Source organism: Pan paniscus, chromosome 15 (assembly GCF_029289425.2).
Source record: "Pan paniscus chromosome 15, NHGRI_mPanPan1-v2.0_pri, whole genome shotgun sequence".
NCBI classification, from domain to species: Eukaryota; Metazoa; Chordata; class Mammalia; order Primates; family Hominidae; genus Pan; species Pan paniscus.
This window is the reverse complement of record NC_073264.2, coordinates 69,568,457-69,587,535: the sequence shown is the minus strand read 5'-3', so window position 1 is coordinate 69,587,535 and position 19,079 is coordinate 69,568,457. Positions and strand designations below refer to the sequence as shown.

Here is a 19,079-nt window from a genome sequence, read left to right as displayed (position 1 = left end):
TGTCATACCTGACTTTGATTTTGCAAAAATGATATAAAAAACACACTTCTGTCTTACTGAGGAACTAAGCCACTATCTTCTGTCCTGTTCCAAACAACCTGGCTTTTCTTTTACAAATCCTCCCCAGATCCCTGAGGAAAGGAGTAATGGGGAGGCTGTGCTAGATCAACCCTTCATTCCCCTGGACCTCCCCTTCCTTAGGTTCTGTTTCACCAAGTCCGCAGGTGTTTGTGCCTATGAGCCCCTGAAAACTAGGAGGGCTCCCGGAGAGCTGGGACCTGGGTTTTCCTCTAGGCCTCCTGCAGCGCCAGCAACACAGCCCAGCTGCTTTCAATGACAGAATCTTTATTCCTGGCCTTGAGTCCCAGCTGTGTACTGGGTGGCACAACATTTGGGGCTTGCTAAGGGAACAAAGGACATGACCAGAAGAGAGGTGGGTCAACCTGGAGCTCACTGTAAACTCCCTTTCCTTTCTGCTGCCAGGTGCTTCTGTGGGCACACACCATTAAAGCTGATTCCCAGAACCAACTCCTGCTCTTACCTCTCCACTAGGCCCCAGCACACTTGAGCATCACTCTAAGAGGCTAGCCAAACTGCTGAGCTTTTTCACTTAGTGGGCACTGAGACTTGCATGGTGAACTCTGGGGACCAAAGGAAAAATGGATTCATGAGATCCCCTCCTACCCCCACATTTCCCACTTCATTGCACAGAGAGGCTCAACTCTCTCTCTGCCTGGGATCTCAGAGTCCAAACCCTCAGGAAACTGGTGGCTGTGAGCTCCCTGTCCTTTGGGGCCTAAGTATTTCCAGCATCCAGAGGCCAGGATCCCAGACAAACGCTGGACAGACAAAGGAGATGCAAACAGGATGGTATTACCATGTTAATGGCCTAAGTTGAGGCCTCCTGAAGATGCTGGGAGGAGGGGGGTTCTTTCATTTACTTTTTTTCTTCCTTTTTTTTTTTTTTTTTTTTTTTTTGCAAAAGGAGAATAGTTCCGCTTTCTATTTTACTACAACAATAGCATGGACTGGCTCCTTCAAGTGTTTCAAAAAGCAGCCTGAGAAATCTCTAACCAGCCCCTCAGTCTCTCCAGCCTGCCGCTTTATTGTCCTTCCCATCCCAGTGAACAAAGGGGAGGGAAGGGTAGAAGTCCCCCAGTTGCTGATTGTTCTCAGCATCCTAATCCTTGAGAACCGGTGAGGGAAATGGCCTGTGGAGCTGGTAAATCGAATTCTGCCCTCACCTTTTATTCCCTCCCTCTGCTTGAGCACTCAGGAGTTCTTCAGGTATTATAAAATCTCCGGGCTAGCAGGCCAGTAGGCATCTTGGGGCTTGCTAAGGGATAAAAGGCACTGAGGGATCATTCCCTACCCCCACGGGTAGCTGGTGTGGTTGGCTTGTTTCCACCATCCAGGTGGCTCTATTGAAGACCGAATGTCGGCCACAGTGGCTGGCGGCCTCCCTTCTAGTTGGCAGCACAGGAGCTGCCCTGTCTAAGTCCCTGGACATGGGCTGCACATCCCACCCAGAGCTCCAGGTGCCAACCTCCACACCAACTCGGGGCTCACCTGCCAGTGCAGCTCCTCATGTAAGAAAAGCTACTTGGCCTTGACTGATGGTACCTTTCCAAGTTTTCCACCCAGGGACCAAGGGTTTCTTTGCTTTAAACCTAGGGAATCATGCAGGTGTCTTTTAGTTTGGTCATGTGGTAAGAAGGGGGGAAAATTAGCTTTGATGTTGCAGTATGTGGAGATCTCAAGGGTACAACTGGGCTGAGCTAAGGGAATGATGAGTACATCCTCTCCTAGGAGGATGGGACAAAGCTGATGTGACAAGGCTGTTAGAGATCCCGCAGGATGGTTACAACAATCCACGTAAGAAAAACGTTTTATGCTGCAGCCCCCACACAAACTCATAATGTATGTGGACATTCACAAACACACAATCACACAAGAAATATTTTATGAAATGAAACAATATGTGTGATATAATCTGATATTTTTTCTTCACTCTTTCTTCTGTCTTCTCTCTCTCTCTGTTTTCAAATGCTGGTTGTGATTCATCAATTTCACTTCATGACCCACCAATGGGTTGCGACAGTTTTCAAAGTCTTGAATCAAGGTTAATGTTTTCATTTTCCAGCTGACAAAATCAAGGCCCAGAGATTTTCTCAAGATCATACCAAAGCTGAAGGTAAAATCCAAAGGTTCTTTCTAGTAAATGAGGGGCCTGCATTTTCTGGGGACCTGCATTTTTTGTTTTCCCAAAGTCTTTGGGAGCACACAGCAAGAAGGCAGAGTGTGCCAAGAGGTTTGTTTTCAAGGGCATTGCTGGTAAAAGCAGAGGTGTTCCACTGCTTCTGGGAAACCTCAGAGAGGGATGTGTAGCTTGGGGGAGTGGGATAGAGAAAACAACTTAGTAAGCAACCAGGTGAGGTTCTGAGGTCTCCTAACCAAGCATTTTATTTACTGGTTGTTGTTCTTGAATTATAAGACATTTTCCTGAATTTTTCTCTTTTCTGGACACAGCTCCAGGTCAGCCTCCTTTAGTGATCCACTTTCTCCCGTTTTCCAACTTTTTCGAAAAGTCATTCCTTGCAGTTTTTTAACCTCTACCAATTCATTGTATTTCCAGGCTCTACTTTCTCTAAATAACTTTTTCTTCCCTCTTAAAATCATGATCTTAGCAATGAGCATCAGAGAGGCAACTCAGTGACTCTTCTTCTCACAAAGGTTATCCCAAAAGTTATCCAGATTTGACCAGGCTTAGAAATGCTATTTAACAAAATGCCTAGTGATCAGGGTGCGTGTATCACATCAAGCCTCTTCACACACGTCATCTGAGCAGAACAAACTTTTTTCCTCCTGAAATTATCTTGTAATCTTCCATAGAATTTCTTGAAATCTTCAACGAAATTTGCTACTTACTATACTTCTAATCTTTTAAGAAGGCCTCTAAAAATGAAGAGCTGAATGCCACCCTGTGTACTGGGTAAATAAAAGTCCAGCTTTCTGATTGCTTATTAGTTATACACCCGTAGAGAGTATGTAACAAAGAGGCCTGCTGTTTGCTTTGCTTAATCTGGTCTTAAAATCTCTGCTCCTTTGTCAGAAAACACTATTTGCAATTGTAAAAAAAAATATTTACCAAGGAACTTGGATAGCATAAGTCAAAGGCTAAGAGCCAAAGGTCGTAGTTCTCACCCCAAATTTCGTGGACCTGAGAGTCCCCGCTGTGGAGCTCAGCTGCACCAAACAAACATGCCGCTTTGTGAGTCCATTAAGAAGCAGACATTTTAGAAGGGGAAGGAAAGGGAAGGCTGCAGCCTGTTCCTTAGTTAGAAGCATGAACTCTCCAGCCTGCCCTGCATATTCCCTGCTAGGTCTTTGCACTGCATTGTGTCTCCATGGGGAAATTACAGGGACTGCCCTGTTTCATAAACCTGGGAAAAATATTTAACTTATAAATCCTTCAGGGCAGGACTTCTCCCATGGACAGCAGTGACAATATGCTCCTCTAGGGTCAGGCCAGATATTCACCTAAGCATCTCTGTGGTTGGGGTCTCCTGCCCCACAGCAGGGGACAGATGTGTATCCTGAGCACTTCTGTGCGGATCCTTCCTCATCCACAAAGCAGTTTTGTACATCTGACATTGTGGGCTGACTCTTCTAACAGTGCTTGAATTTACCCCTTCATGTTAATTGCTTTCTGGAAAGACCTGTAATCGGGTGCCTTTCCTAACCACTGGCGTATCTAGCATCTGAGAATGAATCACCATTGTAGATCAGTGAGTTCCAGGACGTGGCCTCAGGGTGCTATACCCTAAGCAAGAACTCAGCTCCTTCTAAGTCCTGGGCTCACGTCGCAAGGTGCAGGTCCTAAAGGTCTGGTCCCCAGCAGGAAGACCATGTCAGGACAGGACAGGAAAAGGAAACAAGATAACCAGAAGGAGTCAGGGAAGTAGGGCTCATGGAGCCATGACATTGTGCCCCAGAGGCTGCCAACCCAGATGGTTCTTTAGCTTGTTAAGCAAGAAGGCTCTGGGGCAGCACTGGCTCCTCACCTCCACACTGGTGTCAGAATCATTGCCCACTTCATGCCATAGGATCTGCAAAGAGGAATGGGGTGGTAGCAATTCCGAGCTTTCTTGGTTTGATCCTCATGTTTTGATTGTCTCATTCTGTTAGGAAATTCTGTAGGTCTCCTTCAGCCCTACCTCAATCTTCTCTGTCAAATTCTTGCCACAACTGCCACTCTCTTGCTCTCATTAGGGTAAATATCACTGGCCAATGCATCTTGGTTTTTGATTCTGTCTGGAGCTAGCTTCTATCAGAACCATAGCACTAATTACCACTAGCAATGGGCAGCACTGAGCATAAGCTTAAAGAAATGGCTTAATCCAAGGATCTTACCTTGAAGAACCAGGCCTTCCTCCTTGATGGTGTAGACAAATGAGGTGAAGGGAGCCAGAGGGGACTTGGCAATAAGAATCTGCACATAAAGCACATTTTTCTAGGGTTAGTCAAAGGATCAGGGATGGGCCTCTATTCACTCCTCTTCCCACTTTGAGACAAAGTGGTAACATAGGACTGTAAGTCACAAGGCTTATTTTAAAAAAAAAAAAACCATTTTATAAGCCAATGTTTAAATGAGTGTTATCCTTTCAAAGTGGTCACCTTAAAAGGCTGTACACTTATTCCAACTATTCTGTCATCAAATGCCATATTCTTGAATCAATTCTTCTAGAAATAAGTCTCATTATTTTATAACACATGCTTAAATAGCTACCTTTCTGCCCAAAAATAAACCTAGCTTGATTCTCTAATTTTATTTATAAACTTAGCTGTTTTACTAAAAAAATTCAAAGCTACCTTTAAAAGATTTACTATCACTGCAAATATTCAAAATAACTTGCGAAAGGCAAAGCAATTGAAGGTTTCTTTGTTGGCCCTGGTCCTTCACCAAACCCTTTACTACGTGACCACATTTTCTATTGCTTAAGGTGTAGAGCATTTCCCATGGCCCTTGATTGTGGGTTTGGGCATATGACTTGCCAGGTGGCATGACATAGGTTGTGCCAGTTCCCAGCCGAGGCCTCAAAAAGCCTCAAGTATTTCTAGTTGTTCTCTTAACGTTTGTGCCATTGTCAGAGAAAAATATGTCCATGCTAGTCTGCTATCTCAGAAGAAGGGCAATAGATACCTGAAACAGAGTTGGCCAGGAAGGCTCAGGCTAAAGAGTTGACCCCTAGAGACCCACAGATACACAAGTTAAATATCACTGTGTGCCTCTGAGATTTTGGTAGTGGAGTCATGAAGCATTAGTGCGTGCAGCAAGAGTTAACTGATATACCAGCCAAAATATCAAAAAATGTTTTCAGCAATGGCATTTTCCTAAGACAACACTTATTTTAAAGGAGATGGTTATTTGATCATTTAAAAAAATCAGTATCATTAAGCCATTATCACATCTCATATGGTTCTACAGAACCTCTAATAATTAGTAGATTATTTTATTATAGTATTTCTACTGAAGAAGATTAATATCAGTTTCCTGTTTTACACATTAAAACATTATCAGAAACAAAGACAGTTTGAACGCTGAACCGTGTAGGTAATCAGGGAGGCAAGAGAGAAGGAAGAAACAATTTCAAATGATCAAAAGGCTTATATATAATATCTTGGCCTATCTTAATTCAACAAATATTTGCTGTCAACTATGAGAAGTGGTGGAAAAATGTGATGAAAAGATCACAGGTTTTAGTCATAGGCTTGGAATCTAGCTCTTCCACTGATCGGCTAGGAGCCTATGGCAGAGCCTACAATTTTCCTCTAGCAGCCATTCCCCTTCTTCCCTTTAGTAAATAACTCCCCAAGTTTCCACATTTCTCTGCTTCTTTTGCAAGTAGGTGTGGCTATGTGACCAGGCTTTGACTAGCAGAATGTGAGTACAAATGATAGGTAGAAATTCTGGATTATGTTTTCATAAGAAAACTGCGTGCCCTCCACTTTCTCTTTCGCTCTTCCCAAGGCAGGAACCAGATCAAAGCAAATGGGTGTGGACAACACTCTGGGGATGACAAGGCAGCATGAGAGAGGGAAGCTGGGTGGCTTCAGAGAGCATCAGTGTCTCCCACTCGGGGTCACCAGTCCTCTCAGGGCAGAGCCAGTTGGCTCAACCACTGTATTTTGACATCTTTGATGCTACAGTGCAGCCTGAATTCTAACCAAAACTGTGACTCTGGACAACCTAAACTTGTTAAGTCTCAGTTTCCCCACCTGTAAAATGGTGATAAAAACACCTTCCTAAGTGGCATTATTATGAGGATTAAATTAAGTATACAAAATACCTGTCACTGTGTCAAACACAAAATAAGTTCACAATAAATAATAGGAACATTTCCAACTAACCCATCACATATGGTTCCCTTAACCCTCACTTACCAAATAACAATATACTTGGCTCCTACCAGAAGAAAGTCTCCAGTTGAGTTGCAGTAATTTTTACAAATGTTCTAAAGTTATTTAGATACACTAGTTCATCATTCTCAGAACCAATGAGAAGAAAGTATAGGTGGGCATTTACACTTTCATGTCAAAAATATCTCATTTGAAAATTAAGGTAGATCGCTTTCTGCCTGAGACAGTTCGGAGATGGTTCAATGTGAATTTATTTATTTATTTATTTATTTATTTATTTATTTATTTATTTATTTACTTTTTATTTTTTTGAGACAGAGTCTAGCTCTGTCGCCCAGGCTGGAGTGCAGTGGCGCAATCTCGGCTCACTGCAAGCTCCACCTCCTGGGTTCACACCATTCTCCTGCCTCAGCCTCCTGAGTAGCTGGGACTACAGGCGCCCACCACCACGCCCAGCTAATTTTTTGTATTTTTAGTGGAGACGGGGTTTCACTGTGTTAGCCAGGATGGTCTCAATCTCCTGACCTCGTGATCCGCCCGCCTTGGCCTCCCAAAGTGCTGGGATTACAGGCGTGAGCCACCACGCCCGGCCCGGTTCAATGTGAATTTTAAGGATATCCCTTAGAAGGGGAATGGCATGGTAGAAGAAAAAACAGTGGTTCTCGATTTTAATGTGGGTTTGCATCACCTGTGGGTCCTGTTGACCTACACATTCTGATTCTTTAGGTTTTGAGTGGAGCCTGAGAGAGTCTGCATTTCTAACAGGCTCCCAAGAGACGATGATGCTGTGGTTCATAGACCACATTTTGAGTAGCCAGGTTCTAGGCAATTAGCCTGATTGAAGAGTCTAAGATGGAGAAGCAAGAGATGGGAGATGTGGGGCCAGTTAGGAGGCAACTCCAATAATTCAGTGATGAGATGATAAGGGCCTAAACTATAGCTGTGCCAGAAAGAGTGGTAAAAAAGGAAATGGATAAGATAAATGTAAATCCTTTAGATCAAATAGCAGTAAAAATAAACTAAACATATAAGAAAATCTCAGATCTTTGTTGTCTGTATGTAGCAACTAGACATGAAACCAAAAGGGTGTAAATAGCAATAAATAAAGTATCATGCTATATTTTTAAAAATATTACCATTTTTATTTTATGCACTGCAGAAACTGAGACCCAGAAAAAAAGAATGTAATATTTCAATGAGACACAAGAATGGCATCTGAGCCTAAGCCTTCCAACTCTGTGGTGCTAACACCACCTTCTAATAGCCAGTCTATGAGCAAGCCCTGAACCCCGGCCAAAAGGATCTCACACCTGGAGGGACCTCTCTGCCGGAAATCAAAGAGTTTGGACAGGTCACTGATTAATGCACTGTCCTTCTGGAGCAGGATTTATAATGAGTCATCAAAAGGATGATCTGTGTGCAGTCAGAAAAAAGGAAGTGATAAGTTATGTCAGATGAATTCCATTTCCTTTCTTTGGAAAAGAACTTCCAGATTGATAGATCAGAGGGCTACCACCAACAAAAAATATCTGATTTCAGCAAAAAATGTGACAAACTCTCTTGATAGCCTTCTGGATAAAGTGAAGATAAGTTGAGCTGGGTGCTAATACCATTAAGTGGACTTGTGAGTGACCAAAAGGTCAGTAGTAACCTGGTGAGGGGCAGCAACCTCTAGTAGAATGTACAGAATTCTAGCTTGGTCTTACTGACTTGAATGAGATTGCTGATGTATTCAATTACACCCATACAACAAATATGAAATCTAGCAGGGAATAGAACTGACAAAAACTGCTCCTCTAATAGAGCTTACATTCTAAAGAAAGATAAGAAGTACAAAATAAATAAAATATGTTATGTTCGATGAGTATATGTGCAATGGATGAAAAGAGCAGATAAAGAATATAGGAAGTGTATTGGATTGGAGGTGGGGGCATCAATTTTGAATAGAGTATCATGAGATCTCACTGAAGAGGTGACATTTGGACTTGTGAATCATGTAACTAAACCCATTGATGAGATGCTGAATTGATGGGAAGGTAACAGAAGACAAAAAATTTAGAGAAAGAGGTCATATATTAGATCAGATAAACATGATATCAAAACAAATCTCAATTTGGTTAGAATGTTGGAACAAATCCTACACATTGTTTGGGATGCAATTTTATTGAACTAAATGAAATGCCTTGTCCTTGAGAACAGAGCACCAATGATTCATTATGGAACAGCCAGAATGAGATTCAGCATTCAGAAAATGGAATGTTGGTTAACTATAGTTCAATATTAGTCAGCTGTGAGATGTAATTCTCAAAAATCTAGCAAGTTCTCAGGTTATATCAATGGAGATATAGTATGTGGAACAAGGGAGGTGATAGTCCTGCTCTCCTCCTCACCCAGGAAACCATGCCTGATGCAATGTGTTTGGACTGGGGCCCAAATTCCAAAAGAAAAAATGACAAACAAGAAGGTGGTTGGAGGCCCAAAGCAATCCATGACCACAAACACTTCAATGCAAACATCATGGTAAGAGGACTGGAGTGAAAATTCATATTGCTTTTCTATGGGTTTTCTAACCTGAAGATTCTATAATATTATATACTAGTATATACCATGTGAAGATGCATATTGCTTTTACTATGAGTTTTCTAACCTGAAGATTCTGTCATATGCTAGTATTATACACTAGTACATACTATGTGAAGATGCATATTGCTTTCACTATGAGTTTTCTAACCTGAAGATTCTGTAATATTATATACTAGCATATACTATGTTAAGATGTATATTGCTTTCACTATGAGTTTTCTAACCTGAAGATTCTGTAATATTATATGCTAGTATTATATACTATATGAAGATGCATATTGCTTTTGAGTTTTCTAACCTGAAGATTCTATAGTATTATATACTAGTGAGGGGAAGTGTAAATTAGCTTTCTAGCCCAATATATTTCAGGAAAAAAAGTGACGCTTGTCATATATCTTTGTGGATACATATAGATTCCTCCCTTTTTTTGATCTGAATTAATACCCCATGACCTTCTGCCATTCAAACTATAAACTATCCTCTTCTAAAGCAGACAACCCCCCAGCAGATAATTTAGGCTGTGCTGGTTCAGATGTTCATCCATCCCATAAATCTGGGGAGTTCTAATCATTGTCTGACTTAGGTGGTTTTCAAGTATGATTCTATCTTCTTCAATACATGGTGCCCTGCAGGGAGGCCTAGGTACTTAATAAAACAACAGGGCCCTAGTGAAAAATTCTGATCGCACTCAAACCTGTGTGCAATGTGTGAAAGTTGGCTTTGGAAGTCTGAGGGTTCAAAGAAATATGTAACTGAGCAAGAATGAGTGTAGACATATGTGGCTCAGAAAGCCTGGGGCTCCTTGTGGTAGGTATGTGGTATGTGGGCAGTTAATCCCATCTCCCACAAATAGCCAAATTGTTTCTTCTTGAATATTTCCTTCATATCAGACCAGCTTGGCTTTAACTGCACTCTAACAAATACACTTTCTCCTCTCTTTACCTATCCTTGCAAGGAAAGTGGTCACCCATATTTTAAAATTCTTTGGAGAGGTCGGGCCTGTAATCTCAGCACTTTGGGAGGTTGAGGCAGGAGGACTGCTGGAGGCCAGGAGTTTGAGACCAGCCTGGGCAACATCGTGAGACTCTGTTTTGATTAATTGATCCAACTATCCATCAATTCTTTGGAGGAACATTTAAGGTATATCCAATATGTACTCGATGCTGGATCCCCAATCCCACTACCATCTGGAAGCAATTTTCGTTATTTGTGCCATCCACCCACCCATCCATGCACTTTTTCAATCCACAAATATTTACTGGGCTCTTTTCTTTGTGCTTGGCACTGTTGTAGGTGCAGGGGATAGGGCAGGGAATAAGACAGAAAGGTCCGTGATCTCATAGAGCTGACATTCTGGTGGCAGAAGACAGACAATACAGGGAAGCCTTTGGGCTTTTTCCACTGTGACATTCCACTATGTGCTCCTCACTCTAGGGCATTCAATCCATCCATCAACAAACATTTATTGAGTACCACACTCTGGGCCAGGCAGATTCAATTTACACTCTGTAAATTTGCACTTATTAAAATACTGCTACCTGTTTCTACCTCAGTTTATTTTTTAGAGGCAAGCTCTGAATTTTCAGTGGGACTCAGCAGATCTGGGGCATTTTCTGTAATCTCACTCTGTTCCCTTCTCTAGGGCCCAATATGGTGCTTTTCAGCTGAGGGCTCCTAGAATGATGGGCAGGCATCTTCCTCACTGTTCTTCACTTCATCCCTGTGCTGGTGTGTGGAGGTTTCTCTCCAATGACAAGTAGAAACACAGAGGCCTATGTACTCTAAATAAAGCGTGGAAGGAAAATTGGCCATTGGGGCCCATGGGCTTCTCCTTGTAAACTCTCTCCTCCTTCTTTTATGTCCCTCTCCCCAGGTTTCTATTTTGCTCTTAGTAAATAAGCTGTCAGCTAATTATCTCTACCCCTAAAGTGAGGGCTGGTAAACCTTCACGCATTAGCCCTCTCAGATGTGTCTGCATTGTAATATAAGACTCTCAAAAAAGAGAAATGGTCTGTCATGATAGAAAGTGCAATAGGACTGGGGTGGGTAGGGGAGACTTCCAGGGTTCCTACAGTAATAATGCTGATGAGAACAACAACAACCAATGGATGTTAATCTTCACAATAATCCTCAAAGGTAGGTAGCTTATAAGTACTGAAGCTGGGTTCCAACCCAGGCTACCTGGTTCTGTACTACCTGGTCTGTACTTTTAACCACCATGATGGCAGCTCCCAATCTGCCACATACAACTCAATCTACTTTTCTGGGATAATACATTAAATGAGGCAGGATACATAACAGCAAATAAGGGCTTTTTTTTTTTTCCCTGCATGGATATTGCATGATTCAAGACAAAGAAGGGAGCTGGACAGGGTATCCGTGCGGGCTGCCTCAACTGTTCGCAAGCTTCCACACTGGCAGTCTTCCTTCTGCCCTTCATCCCTGAAAGTCTAAATACAAAATGTCACCTCTTCCAGAAGCTTCAGCCGATTTCTCCAGCCTAAAGTCATCTCTCTGTAATCTCTTCATACTTTATCTGTACTCTCTAATTATTAGTTTTCTTTACTGTTTTATGGTTAATGTTACCTCAATTTAACATAGTCTATTTGACGCATTCTTGTTGTTGCTGCTCCTTCTGGTCCCACAAACCTCTAGTGTGGTGCTATATACGTAAGAGAAGCTTCATTATGAAATACAAGAATGAATGAGTGAATAAATGCACAAATTGATGACCCACAGAAGCTCTACTGATTCATATCCATTTTTAGGACTTATCTGGTTCCCTCTTCCCAGAGTTAGGGGACTCAGAAAATGCCATAGAAAACAGCAGGCTTCCCAGTCAATCACTGCCAAGATTCTCGGCTGGGTCCAGGCCCAAAGTCAAGTCTTTGGTTTCAGCTTGCTATAGCATCACATGTTTTTCCTGGCCTGATCCCACTTCCAAGAGGCTCAGAAAGTGGAAAAGGAGCCACAGAACAGAAAGTGCTGGGCATAGTCACCCCAGGCCTTCTCCAGGATGGCGACACCTTCTAGGGATAGTGTCTGGGTCCTCCTTTTTAAAGTATAGGTGTGGCCCTCATCTGAGGCAACCCAGCCCAGTCCTTCTCCATGGGTGGCTAGGAAGGCCAGTGTGGAGCAGGCAGCACAGAGATGTCAGGAACCTTGGGCACGGGCTACCCTGGAGGCTGCTTTTTTTTGTTTGTTTTTTTGAGATGGAGTCTTGCTCTTGTTGCTCAGGTTGGAGTGCAGTGGTGTGATCTTGGCTCACTGCAACCTCTGCCTCACGGGTTCAGGTGATTCTCCTGCCTCAGCCTCCCGAGTAGCTGGGATTACAGGCACCTGCCACCATGCCCAGCTAATTTTTTGTATTTTTAGTAGAGACCAGATTTCACCATGTTGGCCAGGCTGGTCTCGAACTCCTGACCTCAGGTGATCCACCCGCTTCAGCCTCCCAAAGTGCTGGGATTATAGGTGTGAGCCACTGCGCCCGGCCTGGAGGCTGCTTTTATAGACTTCTGGTCCTGGCAGTTTACATGAGTTCCTGCAATACAGCCCCAACCTTAGGAAAAAGTGAGTTTTGCCTATGTGGCCTAGGAAAGCAGACATGAATAGGCGGCCATGAGGCTGAGGGTAAGCTGGCACTGATTCTTCTACTTTCTCTTCTCTAATTCCTGTGCCAGGAAGGCTTCCTGTACACCAGTCATGAATTCTTCCTCTCTTCTATTTCCTTCCCCTTCCCACCCCAACCCCAAATCTCACATTGGTTGGGAGGTGAAAAGAAGAGTGAAATGACCTGGCAGAGGAAAAGTATAAGCAGAAGAGTTTCTTCCTGTAAGGACAGGTGGTAGGACTGGCTTTCTTTCTATCCCTGCTATCTGCTATAAGATGTGGGGCCCAGAGACAATGTAATACGTTCAGCAAAGAGAAGTACAGCAAGAAGCAATTGAAGTAGATAGCTCCCCAATATGACTTTGCATCCATACACAATTTCCTGTCCTGCTAGTTTTTTAATCCTGTCTCAGTCTCCCTCATGATCAGCAAGATTACGTGGTCGTTGATAAATTCAGTGGGGATTTCCTTGTTGAATGTGTCTGATGCTTTTCATCTTCATGCAAGGGTCCTGTCGAGAAATTAGGGAGGAAGCCCACTGACTGAAATGTCCTTCTACAGGGACCCTATTATCTCACTTCAACTGGAGTCCTAGGCTAATAAAACCCATTGGTAAGTTAAACAAACCTTTCCTCTAGCTATGCCAAGTGCCTGCGACAGAAATCCTTCATGCCAGGGTTTTCCTCCTTGTCCAAGACTTAGAAAAAAGTTGTTTTCTCAGCTGCTTTGAAGCTCAGGAAGAGAGCCAGGGAGGCAAACAAACCAGTTAGTCTTGCATCAGATAATTCAACAGGCTTTTGATAACCCCAAAGTCTTCTGTCCCTTCCCAGGTTGAGCTGAACTCTCCAAGCCAAAGGACAGAAGGGCCGGAAATGCTCCAGACAGGAAGATCTGTGACTGGAATGAGGCCATAGGATCAGGGGAGCTTGAAGTGTACCCAGTGATCCTCACAGGAATTCCCCATTGTGTTGCGAGAGCTGGAGGGAAAGGTGGCAGAGGTCCAACTCCCAGTCTGTAGTTGGATCTTAGACTGATTAGAATCTGCTTCATCACTTGGAAAATCACTCTGCATGGAACACTGAAGCCTCAACACCAGCAGCTTTGCAGGATTATGCGGGCAGAGCAGAGAATGAGTTTAGCGGCATCTAAACTGCCTTCTCAAAATAGAAAAGCAAGATCTGTAGAAGTAATATAGTGCTGGAAAATGGCAGGATGGAAAAATGAACTGTATTTGAGCAGGCATGAATTTATTAATTTGTCTACATGTGGCCTACTTCCCAAGTTTTTCTACAGAAATTAGGGGACATAAAGTAAGCTGATCTGAATCCCTAAAAAATATAATATAAATAATAATATACAATATAATAATATGATACATAAATAATATAATTGCAGTCTCTGGGAAGAGTCTCTTAGGAATTTTGACCCTGAGGTTATAAGATCCTATTTCCTCATAGAATATCATTATGCTCTTGTATAACACCTCTCTGGTGATTGTTTTCAAAATGTTTACCTATAATATAACACATCAAGTTCCCAAAGTATAAGAAAGTATTGCCTAGAAAAGAGCTAGGGCTCCTTAAAGAAAATATTAATTTTTTCTGATCAGTAGGATGTTAACTTAGTAAATTATGGAATAGTAAATAGTTCAGGGTCAGAATGACATTTTGAGTTTACTGTTTTTTCCTCAACATTTTATTATGAACCTTTTCAAACATAAAACAAAAGTGAAAGAATTTTATAGTGAATACCCATAAACATATCAACTGGTTCTACCATTAACATTTTATTACTTGAACCCAGGAATTTGAGGTTGTAATGAGCTATGATTAGCTCTCCAGCCTGGGTGACAGACCAAGGCCCTGTCTCAAAAAACAGAAACAAAAAGACCAAAATAATTTTATTACACTTGTTTTTTAGCACATATCTATTTATCTGTCAACCCATCTTATTTTTTGTTCTGGTTGTTATTACATTTCAAAGTAAATTGCAAACATCAGTACACTTTTCTCTAACTACTTTAGCATGCATATAGTTAACTACAAGCTTAATATTTATTAACACAATTTAAAAACCATGTTGGTTTTTTTTTTTTCAGTGAACTTTACATGTGGTTTGAAAGTGTTAATAATTCCTAGGGCTGGGCGCGGTGGCTCACGCCTGTAATCCCAGCACTTTGGGAGGCCGAGGTGGGCGTATCACGAGGTCAGGAGATTGAGACCATCCTGGGTAACACAGTGAAACCCTGTCTCTACTAAAAAAAAAAAAAAAAAAAAAAAATACAAAAATTAGCTGGGCGTGGTGGCACGTGCCTGTAATCCCAGCTACTCAGGAGGCAGAGGCAGGAGAATCGCTTGAACCCAGGAGGTGGAGGTTGCAGTGAGCTGAGATTGTGTCACTGCACTCCAGCCTGGCAACAAAGCTAGACTCCGTCTCAAAAAAAAAGAAAGTATTAGTAATTCTTCCTGTATTATACCACAATCAGAGAAAACTTATCAACTACAAATATATGGTAGTATGCAAATTTATACAGTCAAAAATATGGGCCACCAATTCTTTCTACATTAATATCAGCTTTATTTAGGTATAATATACATGCAATAATTTTTTAACATAAGCATTTAAACTGTATATTTCCCTATAACTACTGCTTTAACTACACCACATAAGCTTTGATATGTTGTATTTTTGTTTTCATTTTCACTCATTTCTAATTTCTCTTGTGATTTATTCTTTGAACTATTGCTTATTTAGGGGTGTGTCTGTGTGTGTTTTTAAATTTGCACACAACAGAGAGTTTCCAAATTTTCCTTTTGTTACTGATTATCGATTTCATCCCAGGGCTGGGCGTGTTGGCTCACACCTATAATACCAGCACTTTGGGAGGCCGAGGTGAGCAGATCACTTGAGGCCAGGAGTTCAAGACCAGCCTGACCAACATGGCAAAACCCTGTCTCTACTAAACATACAAAAATTAGTTGGGTGTGGTGGTGCATGCCTGTAATCCCAGCTACTCAGGTGGCTGAGGCACAAGAATTGCTTGAACCTGGGAGGCAGAGGTTGCAGTGAGCCAAGATCGTGCTACTGCACTCCAGCCTGGGTGACAGAGTGAGACTCTGTCTCAAAAAAAGCAAAAAAAAAAAAAAAAAAATCATTCCATTGTGATTGGAGAAGTTTGTATGATTTCAATCTTTTAAATTTATTGAGGCTCAACTTGTAGTCTAATTTATACTTGAGAAGAACATGTATCTGCTGTTGTTTAGAGTGTTCTATAGATGCCTTTGAGGTCTAGTTGGCATAGAGTATTGTTTGAGTCTTCTATTTCTTTGCTGAACTTCTGTCCAGTTGTCCTATCCATTATTGAAAGTGGGGTATTGAAGCCTCCAGCTATTATCATTGAATTTCTATTTCTCCCTTCAATTCTAGTAGTTTTTGCTTCATGTATCTTGGGGCATAGGTGTTAGGTGCACATACATTTATAGTTACGTCTTCCTGATGGAACAATCCTTTTATAATTATAAAATGTCTCTTTTTTTGTTTCCAGTAATGATTTTTGTCTTACAGTCTATTCTGTCTGATAGTAGCATAGCCATTCCAGCTTTCTTTACTGTTTGCATGACATGTATTTTTCCATCTTTTTACTTTCAACCTATTTGTGTCTGACTCAAAGTGTGTCTCCTGTAGACAGCATATATAGTTGGATCATGTTGTATTTAAAAAAAATTATTCTGTCAATCTCTGCCTTTTGGTTGGAGCATTAATCAACTCATGTTTAATGTAATTATTGATAAAGTAGGATATATGCCTGCCATTTTGCTATTTGTTTTCTGTGTGTATTTCCTTTTTGTTCCTCTGTTTTGCCATTACTATCTTCTGTCATTACTGCATTTGTTGTGTTAGGTATTTTTCTAGTGTACAATTTTAACTCTCTTATTGTTTCTTCCACTAGGCATTTTTGAGTTATTTTCTTAGAGGCTGCCCTGAGGATTGTCATTAACATTTTAACTTAAAACTAGTTCAGATTGATACCACCTTAATTTCAATTGTTTGCAAAAAATGTGCATCAATATAGCTCTATGCTCTTCCCCTTCCTTGTACTATTGTCATACAAATTACATCTTTATACATTATAAGCCCATCTACACAGTTTTATAATTCTTGCTTTTTGCAGTTATCTTTCAAATCAGATGGGAGAGGAAAAGAATTACAAATGAAAATACATTCTATTGTCTTTTGCATTTACCTACATATTTATCTTTACCAACACACTTTTTAAAAAAAATTTTTTTTTAATTTTTTGAGACAGAGTCTCGCTCTGTCACCCAGGCTGGAGTGCAGTGGCGCAATCTCGGCTCACTGCAACCTCCGCCTCCTGGGTTCATGCCATTCTCCTGCCTCAGCCTCCCGAGTAGCTGGGACTACAGGCGCCCGCCACCACGTCTGGCTAATTTTTTTTTGTAGTTTTAGTAGAGATGGGGTTTCACCATGTTAGCCAGGATGGTCTTGATCTCTTTACCTCGTGATCTACCTGTCTTGACCTCCCAAAGTGCTGGGATTACAGGTGTGAGCCACCACGCCTGGCTACACACTTTACTTTTTCATACTGATTTGAGTTACTCTCTAGTGTCCTTTCATTTCAGCCTGAAGAATTCTTTGTAGTATTTTCTGTATGGCAGGTGTTTCTCTTATATTTTGTTTTCTCTGGAAATGTCTTAATTTCTCCTTCAGTTTTGAAGGATAATATTGCTGGATATAGAATTCTGGATTGACAATCTTTTTGTTTCAACAGTTTGAATATGTTATTCAATTACCTATTGGCTTCTGTGGTTTCTGATGAGACGTCAGTCAGTTAATTTTATTGAAGGTCCCGTATAGATGAAGCCACTTCATCGTCCACTAATGACATGACAGATTTCCTTAAATGCTGTGAATCAGTAAATCTTTCAGCCTGTGTGTGTGTATGTTGGGGCATGCATTCAATACTCCATCAAGCCATATAACTCTGTTTCATTCTTCACTTCCTTCTTGCACACAGCCTCAAGGTTAGCTGGAAGTGAGATCTTCAGGTTTTCTCAGCTCTTACAAAGCCCTGGATATCTATGTGGCCCTCTAGATTCCTGCTGTATGTAGGAGCTTTATAAAACCCACTGTAGCTATCCCATTCCCCCAGATTTTCCTTTTGTATTTTTTGGTCAGCCTCTTGTTGGCACTACCTGGTAATGGAGCCTTGGGCAGCCATGATGGTGAGCAATTACCACTGGCTGTTTTTGACAAATGCTCTGTGGATAGTGCTGTTCACACAGGCCAAGTTCTGAATCTAAGTCAAATAAAGACAAGCCCTGAGAATGGAGCTTTTTAGCATGCTGTTGGACAGGTCAAATAATAGCAATTATCTGGGATGGGGTTTTTAAGGTGCTCCAAACCTGTTCTATCATCTCCAGTGGCTGCTACCATGCTGGCTTTCAAAGATGCCACAAATAAAGATTGTTGGTGTGCAAGGTTACTGTAGCACTGATGAAAGGAGAATGGAATTAGGGCAAGTTAAAATTCCACAAGTCTTGCTGTTCTTCCTGAGAGTCACTTGTTTTTTTCTCAAATAAACACTCCTCAGACTGTTGTGAGCCTTTATTTAATTTCCAGAATTCTGAAGAAGTTTATTTTAAGTTTTTGTCAATGTTCTTGTTACTTTTACGGAGGTGTAGAGTTTGGGAGTGCCTTATTCCACTATGCTGAAAATTGAGTCTCCTAAGCCAAAATGTAAACATCCTGATTCAGTATCTATCTTGGTTATCTCCCCCTATCCAATTTTGACTCCTCCTTTTTCTGTTTTAAAAGTTTTCACAGCACTAGACAACTGATCTTTTAATCAACTTAATGTTTACACATAATTGAAAATAGCAAATGATTTCACTTTTGTATTATCTTCTAGCTCTTTAATTGAATCTGTCACCTATTATATTATTAATTTCCAGGTGCTCTTCCTTGTCTTCTGACCACTTCTAATTCAGTGCTTCCTATTCTTGTTCTTATGTCATCTTTAACTCTCTGAGGAAATTAATTATACTTTAAGTTTTCTTTTGAGTCTCACATTATCTCTATTTTCTTCTCTCCTTGCTATGAGAGGCATTTTCCAAAGTCTGGTGATCCTTGGTTTTCAATCATATTTAAAACATAAAATATTTTTGTACTAAAAATACAGTTAAAAGCACCATGTACATACACAGCATTTGTAAACGGTGGGATCCACTGTAGAGTCAATAACTGGAGATACCTTCTCAGAGGTGGATTGATATTTACAAAAATCTCTTGTTTGGTTGCTACATTCTAGAAGTAGGGCAGAGAAAGGGGCTGTAGACTCACCATCTGGCAGGCATAATCCCCTGTTTTAACAAAATGCCCATTTTTGTCCTATGCTTTGTCTAGAGTCCTAAGTCTTTCTCCAAAGATAAATTATGGCTTTTATCCTG

At 41.2% G+C, this 19,079-nt stretch overlaps 1 protein-coding gene across 7 annotated transcripts in view; it reads right to left on the bottom strand.

Annotated features, from left to right (window-relative positions):
* The window catches only part of RAD51B (RAD51 paralog B), a 917,968-nt gene that overhangs the window by 257,404 nt on the left and 641,485 nt on the right, over positions 1–19,079 (bottom strand). For 6 of the 7 annotated variants that reach the window (XM_034937708.3, XM_055097728.2, XM_055097729.2 and 3 more), the window contains exon 10: positions 4,414–4,492. In XM_034937708.3, the coding sequence (XP_034793599.1) occupies positions 4,414–4,492 (79 nt within the window). Of the gene's footprint in view, positions 1–2,013; positions 4,110–4,413; positions 4,493–19,079 lie in introns of those variants that run through there. The other variant, XM_063596259.1, reaches the window with a different exon arrangement.